Here is a 16,091-nt window from a genome sequence, read left to right as displayed (position 1 = left end):
ATGGCAACAAAAGCTTATGAATCAAAGAGAGTTTTCATAAAACCATACTTAAACATCTCATTTTAACGCATTCACCAACATTTCGCGTGAAGACCAGAGTAAAGTCTGCAGTGGCTAGACACTCTTAATATTGGATAGAAGAGAAATAGAATGCCTTTTTTCCTGGCCTTTATTTTGATTAAATCTTTAGCTGCCGTAGTGTTTTGTCTTTGCTTTTCATCGGGTGCTGAAACTACCGGAAGCCACTTAACCAGCCTCATTTTATTCACAAAAGGCTTGGGGGCCATGTCTAATTGTCGTGGGAGAACACTGTCTGCTGATAATTCAACCACTTCTGCTTTGGCCAGCTCTCCTTTTGTTTGCCAGCACAGGTTTTCCTTTTGCTGCTGTTCTTGTTGTATCAGTGTGGTTTCACATTCCCTTTTAAATAATAATTACAGAACTACTCAGTGGCCAAAGAAAGACGGGGTTTAATTTAAGAACCATCTAAAGCACACTTGGCAAGCTATGTCCTAAAATGTGTGCACACAACACACATACCACACACTCTATGCACATGCACACCGCACCATACATACACACACATATGTGCACGCAGGTGCCCAGACTCATGATTACTGTTCTCCTGACTCCTCTTGCGACGTCGTCCAGTTATAATAAGGATGTTTTTTCTTTCTTCTGATTCTGACCAGATTTACAAAATACAAAATGGGGACAAGTTGCTCACTTGGGAAACATTTTAGCGCCTTGGGCAAAGTCACAGAAATTAGAAAAAACACACTAACTCACTCTCACAAAACTCGTTTGTTTTTTTTAAGAATACTAAGAGTAAGTCGATGATTGCACCACTCAGAGACAAACCTAGGACACAAAGTATGGCTCTGACAGAAGGAAAGTGGGCATCCTGAAGCATGGGTGACTTGTTTGCACTTCCAAGCTATGGGCAAAGAGAACCTGGACTAGAGCTCCAGGAACCACATCTTGTCTCCTCTTTAGACTCACACCATGGGTTCCAAGCCCTTCTCAGCCTCGTGAAAAATCTGACTTTGGCCAAGTCACCTAACCTCTCTAAGCTCCTGCAGCTGGCAATAAAGGAAGGACACTCATCCCCAAGTATTGTGGCCACGGAGATAATTCCAGGAAGTAAACCATCCGCCCAGGCCCCCAGGAGCTTTGGGAGATTACTGTGAGCAACTACAGGTGATTATTACAACTGGGTGAGTACAGGTGCTGGGCACCACAGTAAAGAATATTTAATTAACTCAGCAGGGGATGGAAAGTCATGGGTTATGTACAAAAGGCTTCCCCAAGGAGGTGATATCTAAGCTGAGAACTAAAAGACAAGTTAGAATTGGACAGAGGCAGGAGGGGACCCAAGCAGAGGGAACAACCCATGCGAAGCCCACAGGTTAGACTGCAGGTTCACCTGGCCAAGCAAGCATATGAGGTGGAAACAGAGATAAGCCTGGATACTGGGGGGTGGGGGCGAGGTTGCCAGGGTAGCCTCTGTGGTCCTTGCCAGCTCTCAAGGCTGACTCTGTGGTCCTTTTTCCCTGACGGCCCTTTCACTGGCATGCTGAAGTCCCCAAGTCTGCTCCAGGGCAATCCAAATCACCCCACATGGGCACCCCCTCTTTCTTCTTTCTTTTCCCTTGCCTCTTGGGAGTGACCGGGCAGTGACTCAAGGAAGGGAGCTGTCCTCTACTTGTCATGTGGTTCTTTTTTTTTTTTTTTTTTTGAGACAGAGTGTCACTTTGTTGCCCGGGCTAGAGTGAGTGCCGTGGCATCAGCCTAGCTCACAGCAACCTCAAACTCCTGGGCTTAAGCGATCCTACTGCCTCAGCCTCCCTAGTAGCTGGGACTACAGGCATGAGCCACCATGCCCGGCTAATTTTTTTTGTATATATATTTTTTAGTTGGCCAGATAATTTCTTTCTATTTTTAGTAGAGACGGGGTCTCACTCTTGCTCAGGCTGGTCTCGAACTCCTGACCTCGAGCGATCCACCCGCCTCGGCCTCCCAGAGCTAGGATTACAGGCGTGAGCCACCGCGCCCGGCCATGTGGTTCTTTAAAAACCACCCAAGGCTCCTCTACACCATCAGCCTTCTAATGGACTCCACCCTTCTCCCATCCAGCCCCTTGACCCAGCTGAGAAATGTTGGATTTATCTGTGTCCTTGTTGCTTCCTCCAGGAGACTGTAAGCTACCTGAGGGCTGATGCTATGTTTTGGTCATCCTGGTGTGCTCTGCACCTGGTACTGCTACGCCTGATGCATAGTAGATCCTCAAAAATGCATGCAGATTCCAACCGATTTCCTCTCTCTGCAAATGAACACTACCCAGTGCCCTCCCAACAGAGCAGCTCTGTCTGAGGCCAGGACAGGGACCCACAATGGGGCCACTCAACACTCCTCCCCAGGGCTCTCTGGGAGACTACAGGGGGTCTATGAAGCCCAAGGGAAAACAGGCAACTGTTTTAGTCTAATCTCCCCTTATACAAAGAATCTCAGGCCCAAAGGAATGATATAACCTGCCCAAAGTCTCTTACCAAATGTGATTTAATTTTTTTAAAGGAGTACAACATCACTTAAATGGAAGGCTCATTACCCTCCACTAGAAATGTCACTTATTTTAGGGGAAAACCCTTAATGTTGGCAAGTCTAATGGAAGCTTTCCTTTATCTCACCTCCAATTACACCACACTCTGATAACGCCTGGGATTTTCTAGGCAGGACTAAAAGTGCCCATTGAAGCAAGTCTATTTACAAAGGTCACCAGGAATTTTTTTAGGGATTGGATATATTTTAAATTATAGATCATTTTTAAAGTTAATTCTGTATTATGTAATCTAAGGTTATAACAATTTTTAAAGAAAAGTTGAGCCTCCCAAACCATTTAGTTTCTTTGTTTTGTTTTTAATGTTTTGCTATTAAAACAACTTTACTAGAACATCACAGATGATTTTTAAAGAAGACATTTCTGCCCATAATCCCTCCACCAAAAGAAAGATTTCCTTACAATTCCCTGTGTCCTATTAAACTCTTTTATTCACAGATCTGTATTCTGGACATACGTATGTATTTTATTAAAATGAATTACCTTCAGTATAGAAGTTCCTTAAATAGTTTCCTTTTTTCTTTAAAAAAAAAAAAACAACTTTTGTTATGCAAGTCACTGGCATGATGTTTCTGATAAACAACATAAAGCAAAAACCAGACTACAAATTAAGAGCACATGTAAATTCTGGGTTTGAGACATTTAGGAGATTTTGTAGCCTGCTTCATTCAATCATTATTCTGACACTTCTCACATCCCACTGAATAGGACACAGGCAAAGGAAAATAGGTGTTTACTTATTCCACCTGGCAGAAGGTAGAATAGGTAAAACTTCCACTGCCGAAGTTTACAACAGTTGCTTTTTGCTGAAAAGTATAAGTCAATATTTTTTCTGCAAATGACATGACATCTCTGGCTTGACCAGTGTGTAAAAATACTGCTGCCAGGTCCCAGCTCTGCACAATTAAACAGACTCTCTAAGGATGAAACCCCAACACCAGCACCATAGGTCTCCAAAGCTCCCCAGGTGATTTGCTTGTGCAGTTGGGACTGAGAAGCACCAGGCCAAGATAACTCATTAGTCAAAGAAAGCCCATGGGAAATCTTATCTGGAAGTGAAGAACTCTTTGTAATTAAATAAAATAGCAGATGTAAAAGTACCTAACAGTGCCTGTTACCCAGAAGACAATAAATGTTAATTAAACAAAAAAAAATTTTAAATAATTACTCCTTCCCCTCAGTGAATTCATCTTGTAATTTTATTGGCTTGTTTATCACTTGTTTTCTTCTTTACCATGATTCATTCGATCCTTGTTAATAAAATTATAAACTTATACCCATAATCCTATGCAATTACAAGAGCTCTGTAATATTTCCAACCACCATTAATCGCTTTATTTAATAAAATTTTCCCCCAGAACAGTGGCTAATATATAGTAAATATGCAACAAACATTAGCTATATGCAATGAGTATTCAGAATTCTTCTAATTCAGAATTCATGATCATTTTTCTAAACTAGGCTGAAATTTATTTCACACTATTAGAAGGATCTAGCAATAATGTAAAAAATTATCAGGGTAAACTTATGAATAGACTTTTAAGCAAATCACTTCCCTTTTATAATTTTATTAAAGAATAGTAAATATAATCATTGCACAGGTAACTTATCTACCCATTGATTCCAACTTCTCCCTACATCTAACTCTCTGAGCTTGAATTAGGAAGGTGATTTTGGTTTTTTTTTTGGGGGGGACAGGGTTTTACTCTGTTGTATCAGCTAGAGTCCAGTGGTGACATCATAGCTCACAGCAACCTCAAACTCCTGGGCTCAAGCAATCCTCCTACCTCAGCTTCCCAAGTAGTTGGGACTACAGGCACAGGCGACCACACCCAACTTAATTTTATATTTTTTTGTAGAGACGGGATGAGGGAGTGGCCTTACTATGTTGCTCAGACTAGTCTCGAACTCCTTGGTTGGAGCAATCCTCCGGCCTCCGCCTCCCAAGTGCTAGAATTACAGGCGTAAGCACTGTACCCCGAGCAAAAAGATGATTCTTACATATATTCACATTATCCCTCAGCTCTGAGAAGTGAAACATTTGTTTGAAAAAAATACAATTTCTGAATCAGGACAAAGAGGTTTTATTAAGAACATTTCCAAATGTCTTTGCCCTGCTGGGATGAATTACTCCAGTCCTGATCTTTCCTTGCAGAGTGCCAAGCATACCTTTAACAGGTACGTGGGGAGCTCTGCTGTACCTGGTTCAGGACTCACACTTGCTAACACTCTGCTACGTTTCATTTCTTTAGGCTTTCCATCTCCCAAAATCTGCCATTCATGTTTTGAATGAATTAGACTCAAAAGGCCCCATCTGGGCCAGATGCAGTGGCTCACCCCTGTAATCCCAGTACTTTGGGAGGCTGAGGTGGGAGGATCATTTGAGGCCAGGGGTTGAAAACCAACCTGAACAACACAGTGGAGACCCCGTCTCTAAAAAAAAAAAAGAAAAATTTAAAAATTAGCTGGGTGTGGTGGTGCACACCTGTAGTCCCGGGTACTCAGGAAGCTGAGATGGGAGGATTGCTTGAGCCCAGGAGTTCGGAACTGCAGTGAACTATGACCGCGCTGCTGAACTCCAGCCTGGATAACAGAACAAGACCCAGTCTTCAAAAAAAAAAAAAACACATCCAAAAACAATAATGATGTGCGCATCTCTATGTGTATATATGTCAATAACAAGGTAAAAAGTGATCATACAAAGGCCTTCGGCGAGTGAATCGTTTGACTCCTGCAATAAGAATGTAACGATTGACTATCATAGGCCAGGCAGAAAGCCTGGACACACTCCTCCATGTGTCCATAAGGTCGCAGTGGAGCTCTGAAGATTTGGCCTGAAAGGAAACCAGAAGTTAGGAGATAAATAGCTGTGGATAACTCCTGTGGTTCTCATCAGTCTCACGCTTGCCCCGAAGCCCAGGACACACCATTCCGTATTATCACCTAATATCTGTCCTGACTCTTTCAATGAGATCATAAAGGCACCTGAGTGTGGGCACCTGGTAGTAGTAGTAGAAGTATTAATCTTAGTTTCTATGCTATTAATTTCCTTGTCTGTAGTATGTTATATAGCTGGATGGTCAGATTACCTGAATATTAAAACTTCTCTAACTCATGTTTCCATTTAATATTCTGGTCGGCCATGCACTAAATTACTACTGTGAGATGGTTGTGGGGCAGACTTCACACAAGTGATTCTAATTTGTCTTGGTTGGTTTGAATTTGTTGTTGGAAAAACTGCAATATCTGCAACCCCCACTGCAACAGACCTAGAGAGGATCCCAGAGACTGGAACCGCAGGCTGCCGCAGGCACCATCTCCGCGGACTCGTTCCAGCACTATGAAGAACCAAAGATGCAGCTTGGAAAATAAACACATCCCCTATGCTGGAGTTTTCTAAAGTGCCCCTTGATCCATTCAGTATGTGTCCTTTTATATTAGCCAGGTTCTCTGTGGCTCTGTCAACGTGTATTATTTGCCAAGTATCCCATCCAGAAAAGAAACTAACACAGTGGGGTTGGGGGATGTCCTTTAAACACATTCTCGCTGTTTAATTTCCTAATCATAACTAGCGCTAATCGGCAAAGTGGGTGCACACATATATATGCATTTTAAAAATATAACACATTTTTATAATTCTAATACCAGGAATACACAAAGTACTTCTGACCTTCACTGCATGTGAATCCCATACACATTTTGGGATTCTTTGCAGATAGCATAACTGATTCTGGGGTCCACCATAAGCTTTCTGGCTTGGGTTTGCTTTGCCCTCAAAAGTAGCCAAAATTAATTTCAAATATTTTGCTACACTAACAGTTGAAGGAATAAAGTGTCTACTAGAGCTTCTTTTATTCACATATTATCTTCCCTGAGATTGTAACCTTCTAGACTGAAGGACTATTAGTTGGGAGCCTCCTTTGGAAGGATAAGCAAGAACAACACCAAGTACACTTTTCTACCAGAGCCAGGGCCCAAGATCTGGGGAGATACTGCTGGTATACTGGGCAATTCTCTTTCAAAGATAATATACAGCAATGGAGTTTATTAATTATCATCTCCCTTAAACCTCCTTCTCTTCTGGAACTATGAACCATTTTCAGAATCAAATTCTGATGCACGACAAAAATAAAAACACAGTTTCTAACCATTTTGCCTAACCATTCTCCTGGCATGGGCTGATTGCAGCTTAAGACACACATCTTACATTTTTCCACAGTATTATGATCTATTGCTTACATATTAAAAAGTGTCTTTTAATGAAGCTGTAGTGCTTGCAACACTATGTCCAAGTAATAAATTTGCCTTTAACCCCAAGAAATCTCAGATATTTTTTGTGAGGGGAATGGGAATAACTATGTAGTAGGGTGCTTAGCACGTTGATAAATGTTCACAATAAATATTATGAAGCTTTAAACCAATCACCTGTTTAAAACAATAACATTAATTGTTGCGTACTTTAATAAGTGGTCTTCCAGTTCAACACACCATTGATCTCATAAACATAATAGGAAGGTGGGAGGAGAAAGGAAAGGCACTATTGTGCACTGAATAGCCACCTAAACTTCACCCCAGGAGGTAGATTGATTTAGCCCTACCCTTTTTTAAGTGGAGACAAGGACAGTAGCTCACTAATGGAGTTACCTGTCCATCAGTTCTCTGAGTAGCAAATACTTTCTCAGTGTAAGGATGTGTCACCTTTAAAGATACATCACTATTACTTGAAAAAGTGACATTTGTAGAGAGTATTATTTCTGGGTTAGCTGGTCCAACTCCCTGATTTTATGGGGAGGGAATCTGAAGCCTGGAAGGAAAGAACTTGCTCAGTGTCAGAAGCAGGATCACAACAGAGTCGGACCAGCTACCCAGTTCCCTGACTTGCCTGCCCCCCACTTCCTTAGTTTACCTGGGTAACAGCTTCCCAGGCTTCAGGCCCCAGTCCAGGGACACTGCCGTACAGACGGGCACCCGCTGGTACACACTACCTCGGTGCCCCCGTCTCCCAGAATGCTCCTCACACTATACCTGACGGACACGATCATCTATTCATCGAGCTTCTCCGCTGGACTTGGAGTAGCTCAAGTGCACATTTCTATTTGTGTCCTGGCACTGCGCGCAGTAACGACATCTATGTGGATATTGTGTGTAGTGAGCAGAGTGACCAACTCACTCCCATCTGCCAGGGAATTTCCCAGCTTTAGCAATGCAAGTCCCGGTCCCGGGAAACCCCCCAACCAGGATGGCCGGTCACCCCGACATTAACAGGGTCAAACAGTCTGCTCACAATTTCCCCTTCTCTAACCATCCTCTGATGCCAGGCCAGGCCCCGGAGCCCTGTCTGTGCCATGGAGTCACTCCAGCTCAGTGCTGTCCAACAGAACCTTCTGCCGTGATGAAGATGATCTGTATCTGCACTGTCCAACACCGTAGCACTGGCCACATGTGGCTACTGAGCACTGGAACTCTGGCTAAGTGTGACTGAGGAACTGCATTTTTAAATGTTATTTAATTTTAATGACTCTAAACTTAAATAGCCCCATGTGGCTAATGGCTACCATATGAAGACAATTCAGTTCTGGTTTTACATATGTGGAATTAGGGTCTGTAGTGGCCATCGCTGTGCACACGGATGAGCTCTGAAGTCAGACAAACCTTGCTCCAAATCCTAACTCATTTACTAATATGGCACTTAACTTTCCGGGGAAGCTCATTTCTTCACCTGTAATCCTTAAAAATTTACTACTCGACGAAGTATGGAAAGTGAAGTGACTGGCCCACAGCAGAATTTCAAGAAATAGGATTTTTCTAGAAGCAGCTAAGCTACATTTATGTAAAAATGCTACAAAAATCTGATTTTGAACCACAAAGGTAAACACATGAGCATCATTTCAGCCGATCTCTAAAATCCCTGTTCTCTTAAATTCTCATTCTGAACAATCATGGCTATTCACGACTCCACTTCTGTCCCCAGGCCTGGAGATGGCTGTCACCAAGTCCCATCAGAAGGTACCAAGGTCAACACAATCTAGGTAATAAACATGCACGTGTCCAAATTCATCAAAATGTATACATTAAATATGTGCAATTTTTGTGTATCAATTATACAAAATACCCTGCTAAACAAAAAAAAATAAACAAAGAAGGTACCACAGGGCAGCAGGCACTGGGTGGGAGCTACCATACCAGGTCACCCTGAGCGTGGCCCCACACGCCCCAGGGGCAGGGATCCAGTGCTCACCTGTGCTCCCTGCCAGCTCTGGGGTCTTGGGGACTCCGGGGTGCTGGGGACGGCCCGGCCTGGGAGGGAGGCATCCAGCACAATGCCCCACCCTGCTCGCCTGCAGCGACACCAGAGGCAGCCTCCCTCCCTCCAGCAGGCAGGTGCAGCTGCACGGCCTCCTGAGCCCTGTCCTCTCCAGGGTCCGTCCTGGGCCCTAACAAATACATCCCCTTGGCAGGAACCGGCAGCAGGTCCCAGGAGAAGCCAGCCGCTGATCAGAATCACCAGGGGAGCTTTTTCAAAACACCATTCCCCAGAATTGGCAACCGGTGTTTGCAGACAACTCCCAGGTGCCAGTGCTGCACAGCTGGGGACGCTCCATTTTTCCTCTGAATGCCTGAGGTGACCCTGCTGACAGCCACGATGAGGAGGACTGCCGCAGAGAGAAGCACTGTGCAGGGCTGTGCCAAGAAGTCCTGTCCTTAGCAGTTCCCTCCCTCTGGCTTGCAGGGACGACATTCAGAAGGCTGCAGGGCCCTGAAGCCAGATTGGGACACAGCTTGCTTCCCTGCTCTGCCCCACCTGGCTGAGCACCTTCCAGGTCCCCAGGAGACCTCCCCATCCCATGTGCAGAGCTGGCAGGGAGCCCTCTTCTCCGGCCACACTCTGGCCATCCAAGGACAGGAGCCCTAATCCATGCCTGCACTCAATGCTGCTATTGTGGTTGTTACCCTCCTGTCACTGAGAAGAAGCCAGCTCTAGAGGTGGGGTGGCTTACCCAAGGCCCCGTGGTACCGGGGACAGGGCTGGGGCAGGAACTCTGGGTTCCTGGCTCATTTTCCCAGTGCCCCAGGACACTGCCACTGCCACTGCCCTCCCCACCAACACTTTTTTTCCCCCCTCTTACAGCCAATAGGCAGGCTCTGCTGGTCAGGATAGAACCTCATTTCATATCCCAGGATTCTTAATTTATAGGACCCCACCTATCCTCCTCAAACTAATCCATGGGGTCCTCTGGATGCCCTCCAAGCACTCCAGGGTGGTGGTTTTTAGCACAGCTTTGGAGCCTGACATACCAGGATTGCCATGCGGTAGCTGAGTGACCTAGGACAAGTTTCTTAACCTCTCTGGGCTCAGTTTCCTTAGCTTTAAAGTGGGGATGATGGAATTTACCACGAAAAGTTGTGCTGGGGATTATTAGGTGAGATTGTGCAAAGGGATGGGATGGGCACCACAGCTGGGGGGGTCGCACTTACTAAGAGGCGGCAGGTACTCCTACCCAGGTGGCCGTACCTTCTCATCGCCTTCTCCACGCTCCATCCTGGCCCACCCAAGCTCCGTAGTGTTCACCCCCTTGTCTTCCCCCAGGCCCCTGGGCCAGCTGACCCACTCCCCTTGCCTGGCCTCCCCTCCTGGGTGTCTGGTCCACCCCGCAGGCAATGATGACCAACCGCGTGGCCGGACGCACCACATCCCCCCACCCCCAGAAATAATAACGAGAAGTAACCCTTTTCTATTCCCCATTCCAGACTTCCTTAATTAAAATCAAATATTTGCACACCCTCCAAGGCCTATAAACCTGAATTGCTCCCAGAAAAACAAATGCTCAGGAGCAAAGAGAGCGAGTGTGGCAGAGGTGGCCGGCGGAAGCTCGGGGGAAAAGGCAGCGACTCCTGAACAACCAACTGCACAGCGCCCGCCGGCCTGGGGAGCCGCCATTTCCACGGCAATCGCCCTCCAATTTTCTCCATCGACCTCCACAAAAGGAAAAAAAAAAGGAAAATTGAAAGGCCCACCGAAAATGAGCAGGGGTGGGGGAGGGATGGAGGTGAGGGGCATTCTACCCAGCCCCACCCCGAGGGCCTTCAAACCAGCAGGCAGCGTTCAGCTGCTTCCTCCAGCACGGCTGTCCCAGCTGTTAAGATACTGAAATACTTTCAAACAGGCTGGGAAATAGCTGCTGCCCACAGGAGCCCCCTCCCCAAGTGCCTCTCCCCGAGCACTGCCAGACCTTCCCCGGGATCCAGCAAGAAAAGAATTAAAGTCAGGCTCTGTAGAGGCTTCCGGAAAGTACTCCGCAGATTGGTGCCCAATGTTAAATACTCTGGCCCTCACCCCTGGCCACAGGTAGGGGCATGAAGAATGCAAACAAAATTCCGAGGGATTGAGAAGAAGGACAAGGTCTCAATGCTTGCTTGCTGAAGGAAGAGAGAGGGAGAAGGGAGAGGGGTGGGCAGAGGGAGAAGGCGAGACTGGTTCACAAGGCAGTGGCCCCAAGACACACCACAGAGCTGCCGGTACCTCCCTCCCTCTGGGTCACTCCCTCCGTCCCCGTTCAGGTCACCGCTGCAACACAAGCCTCCCTAGCCAGGTACTATAGTTTGAATGCCTGTCCCCCTCAAAACTCATGTTGAAACTTAGTCCCCAGTGTGGCACTACTGAGAGGTGGGGCCTTTCAGAGGTAATTGGAGGTAATAGATTAATCCAGTCACCTATCAATGGGTTATGATGGGAGTGGGACTGGCGGCTTTATGAGAAGAGGAAGAGAGACCTGAGCGAGCATGTGAACCCACTCAGCCCCCGGCCATGTGATGCCCTCAACGCCTCGGGACTCTGCAGAAAATCCCCACCTGCAAGAAGGCTCTCACCAGCTGCAGCCCCTCGACCGGGGACTTCTCAGCCTCCATAACTGTAAGAAATTTATTCATTTTCTTTATAAATTACCCAATTTCCTATATTTTGTTCTAAGCAACAGAAAACAGACTAGGACATCAGGCAAAAGGAAACAGGGCGCTGTGCTCCTGCCTTGCACAGCTGACATCTTGCCTGCCTGACCTCCACACCCCTTCCGGTAATGGCTCCCAGTTTTCCTATGGGGCATCCCCTAATAGTCCTCTCATGTGCTCCAGGGGTGGCACATTACCTAGAAGAGAACAGACAAAGCACAGAACCATCCAGAACCAGTGGATGATTCAAAACCAGCCATGTGACCCTAACCTCTTCAGCACTTTGGCAGAAGCCACTGGGAAGAGAGTATCTTTCCCCCAACACAACCCAGAGTTGCTAACATGAGCCGATGGAAGCCTGAATCCAAGCTGCCAGCAGCCTCTTGACATCTCAAAGAGAGAGACCCTGAAAAACAAGGAGGAAGGAAGGCAGAGCCAGGAGACGGAGACAAAAGCTAGTCAACACGGTTTCGGACCCTGGATCAGCCATGCCTAACTGGCTAGTTACTTGATGCATAACTTATCTTTTCTAAACTTCAGGTAGAGTTTGGTTACTGCCACTTGCAACCCAGAGCACTGACTGATACGATGCTCAGTGGGTTAAGAGAGGCTGCTGGTTGCTACCAGGCAGGACCCACTTCCTGCCCCAGCTACCATTTCAGGTCTGACTGTGGATGGCACCTGGGAGGCTGGCTGCAGGCCCCAAGCCTTCTGCTCTGTGCAAACCAAACATTCTTCCCTCACTGCAGACCTCCAGTCTCTCACCTTCCACCTCCCACCTGCCACCTTTCCTGATACACACATCTCCATATGGCCTGCAGACTGTGGTGCAAGCTCCTTTAACACAGCTTACAGCGCCACCGTCACCTGGCCCTGACGTCCTCACAAACCCTCTAGTTGGGCCACACGGACCTGTGAACGTTCTTTGACCTCACTGAGATCCTTCTCATCTCCAGATATTTGCTCACGCTACCTGATCTGAACAGTGTTTCCAAACATAAGGCGTTTTTATAATACAATCCCAGTTTACACCATAATAATAATACACCGTAACCTCTTTGAGGCCTGGGGTGACCCCTCATGTTCTATATCCCACATCCTGTTCACTTAGGTCGAAGCCCCTGCACTCCGTGGGCATTAAGTAAATGTTGACAGGACCTCATAAACACAGCCTCTACCCCTAGATCAGCGGTCCCCAACCTTTTTGGTACCAGGACAGGTTTCATGGAAGACAATTTTCCATAGACCCTGGGGGTGGTGGGAAGCTCAGGCAGGAAGCCTCACTCGCTGGCTGGCCAGCTGACCACTGATCAGCTCCTGCTGTGCAGCCTGGTTCCTAACAGGCCACAGACAGGTACCCGGTCGCTGCCTGGGGGTTGCCTAGGGGTGGGGACTGCAGCCCTGGATGGTTATCAAGGCCCTCTCCCAAGCTTTATAACACCTACTTCAGATAGAAAATCGCTCTGGGTTTTTAAAGTCTTTGTTATGTAAATTAAAGTGGGAATTTTTTTAAAATTGAAAAACAGCCAGCTGTGTAAATTTCAGCCAGAGCCTTAAGAAAAAGTCTATGAAGAAAAGTTCTCTTGACACTGAACATAAACTGACTGCAATCATAACTGCAATGTACAGAGAGCTGATTTCAAAACAGACCTTGGAGAGCTTCTGGTAGGACCTTCCCATTTTACAGAAGTGGAAACTGAGCTTCCGAGAAGTGAAATCTTCGCCCAACATCATCACACAGCTGGGAGGCAGAGGTAACCAGGAAAAAAACCAGGTTCTCTGCCTCTTCCCCCCTAATATTTATATATCTTCATTTTAATTTTTTTATTACAACATTAATTACACACTCACTTAAAAATATAAGCCACACAGAAGTTCTATATGTATTTTCTACTCTTTGCACTGTATCTCAGTGGGTCTCTGAAAAATGGGGTCTCTGTATTTACTGGCAGAACCACCAGGGCCCTTCTGGCCTTAGGCTTCATGTGGTTTCTCACCCTCTAGACTACCCGTAAACACTGCCAACACTGGCAACGCAGACAGCAGCTGCGAGTTGTGCAATGAAAGCCCGTCTCTACTTCCTAATGTGGACCCAGACGGTTCTTGGTGGTCTGAAGTTTCCATCTCACTGCTTATTTTAAAAGAACTCAAATTAAGTTGGTCCCCAGACAATCTCTGATTTTGCCAAGCCCCTCGATCAATCTGTAAGGAGTGACCAGAACTCACTCCCACTGTACTGGCAGGATGTGTTCAGGACCCCGTAGGCCTGACGTCCGCCCTGAGTTCACGCCATTCTCTTCCAGAGGGAGGAAGACGGCCACCTCTCTGCCTTGTCCTAACCAATATTAGGGCACTGCTCAGTCTATGAAGACAGCGTTTCCTTTTCCACTTCGTCTACTAGGCTGTACTCTCCCTAGCACCTAGCACAGTGTGGGCACCAAGTAGATGTTCCATAAACACTGTGTGAGTGAGTGTGTGTGTATGCACACATACTATGCATGCACGTTTTTATAGAGAACCATGTCTATTTGAACATATAGTTGTTCAATAAATGCTTGTTTTATATATACATGGAATATACATATATATTTATATTTTTATATATAGACGTGTTTAATATATAAGCATGTTTACCTATAGCACATAGGTGTTCAGTAAATAACTATTTTATACATAATATATACAATATACATATATACATGAATATATGAGTGAATAGGTGAGAAACAAGACACGGTTTAAAGGCAGAACAGGCTGAGGAGCTGAAATGAAAACTCCAGGAGGGCAAATGCTGTGTCTCTCTCATTCTTCACTGCATCCCCAGGCCCCAGCACAGAGCCTGCCTGGCACTTAGTATGTGCTCAATAAATACTGGTCAAATGGATTCCCCTCTAAAACTCATGTTGAAACTTAATCTGCAATGTGGCAGTATTGAGATATGGGGTCTTTTAAGAGGTCATTGGGTCACAGGGGCTCTGCTCTTGGGAATGAATTAATCAATACCTGGATTAATGGATTAGTTATCTTGGGAGGAGAACTGGTGGCTTTATGAGAAGAGGAAGAGAGACCTGAGCTAGCATGTGAGCTCGCTCAGCCCCCGGCCATGTGACGCCCTCAATGCCTCAGGACTCTGCAGAGCCCCCACCTGCCAAAAAGGCTCTCACCAGATGCAGCCCCTCGACCGGGGACTTCTCAGCCTCCATAACTGTAAGAAATAAATTGTTTTTCATTATAAATTGCCCAGTTTCAGGTATTCTGTTATAAGCAACAGAAAATGGACTAAGACATGGCTGAACAGCCAGCCTAGTTTCATTTGGTGAACATTTACTGAGCAAGTACTTACCAAGCGCCAAGGACCACGCCAGGCTCTGGGAAGCCGACGGGAGGGACCCAGAGAGATGCGGTCCCTGCCTTCCAGGGAGGAGACCTAATAAAGAGGTGAGCAAACTGCACACACTCCATGCACATCGAGAGGAGGGCTTTGAAGGGAAGGAACAGAGATGGAGTAAAGGCGAGATCTACAAGAAAGACTCTCCGAGAAGGAAAGACTGACACTGAGGAAGAAGGAGGCTGCTTTGCAAAGAGCCAGGAACACGTCAGGCAGGGGGAACAGCATGAAGCCAGGGAACAGAAAGAAGCTAGTGGGCTGCAGCCAGGGAGGAAGGGCAGAGTGCTCAGAGGAAGGCAAGGGCTGGGATCTCAGGACCTTGAGTTTTGTTTAGTTTTCAAGTAACAGCAGGAAGCTACTGAGGGTTTTAAGCAGAGGGATGGTATAATCCTATTTACATTCTTAAACTATCTGGCACCATATGAAAAATGCAGAGTTCAGGGAAACATCCCCTCGGCGTCCTGCCCATTTGTCAAAGAGTGAGAAACAATCCCATGATAACACAGATTCAGACATCATTAATGAAAGGAATTCAGGGTAAGAAGGAAGAACAACCTTTCCTCTATGGTAACACAGCATTTCCTGGCTGTTCTTACGTTCTTAAAAACATGGGGCCTGCTCTGGGTGGGCAAGGCTGGGGTGAGCAGGGTAGGTGGGTCCAGGCACCCTGTCATTCATCTTGTTCATTACAGGACTCAACGTCCTCCTGTAAAAATGTGCTCTTCCTCTAGCCTCCTAGCTCTCGAGCTACACATGGGCACTTCTTGGTAACTCTGTCTTTCTTCCCCCCCCAACACATCCATTAAATGAGTGCCAAGTTTTGTCAACTCCATCTCCACGGTACTTCTTGAATCCATTCTCTCTTCTCAATGCCCAGCACCACTGCCTTACTGCTGCTATGACACCCTTAGAAACAATCTCCTAATGGTGTCCTTCTCTCTAGCCTGCCTCTCTTCCACAATGTCACAACATTCGTGATTTTTCTAGAAATCATAAACCAGACTGCATCACTCTTCTGCGTACAATCCTCCCTAGAGCAGGCACACCCCACTGTCTCCTGGTGGGGATTAGCCACATGGTTTGGGCACAACTATCCATATCTCCCTTAAGGACTGCCCTTGGCTGGCCTAAGGCAAGTCT

General features: G+C 46.3%; 1 protein-coding gene across 2 annotated transcripts in view; it reads right to left on the bottom strand.

Moving 5' to 3' along the window:
* CYRIB (CYFIP related Rac1 interactor B) overlaps window positions 1-16,091 on the bottom strand; it is a 150,847-nt gene that overhangs the window by 115,658 nt on the left and 19,098 nt on the right. The window contains exons 1-2 of one of the 2 annotated variants that reach the window (XM_045561460.1): window positions 5,318-5,428; window positions 3,101-3,137 (exon numbers count right to left, since the gene is read on the bottom strand). The exons of the other annotated variant lie outside the window; for it this stretch is intronic. Of the exons in view, the coding sequence (XP_045417416.1) occupies window positions 3,101-3,137; window positions 5,318-5,413 (133 nt within the window). The 5' untranslated portion in view covers window positions 5,414-5,428. Of the gene's footprint in view, window positions 1-3,100; window positions 3,138-5,317; window positions 5,429-16,091 lie in introns of those variants that run through there. 2 annotated transcript variants of the gene reach the window in all.

This window comes from Lemur catta, chromosome 9 (genome assembly GCF_020740605.2).
Source record: "Lemur catta isolate mLemCat1 chromosome 9, mLemCat1.pri, whole genome shotgun sequence".
NCBI lineage: Eukaryota > Metazoa > Chordata > Mammalia > Primates > Lemuridae > Lemur > Lemur catta.
Note: the sequence above shows the minus strand (reverse complement) of the source record. Positions and strands in the feature narration are given on the sequence as shown.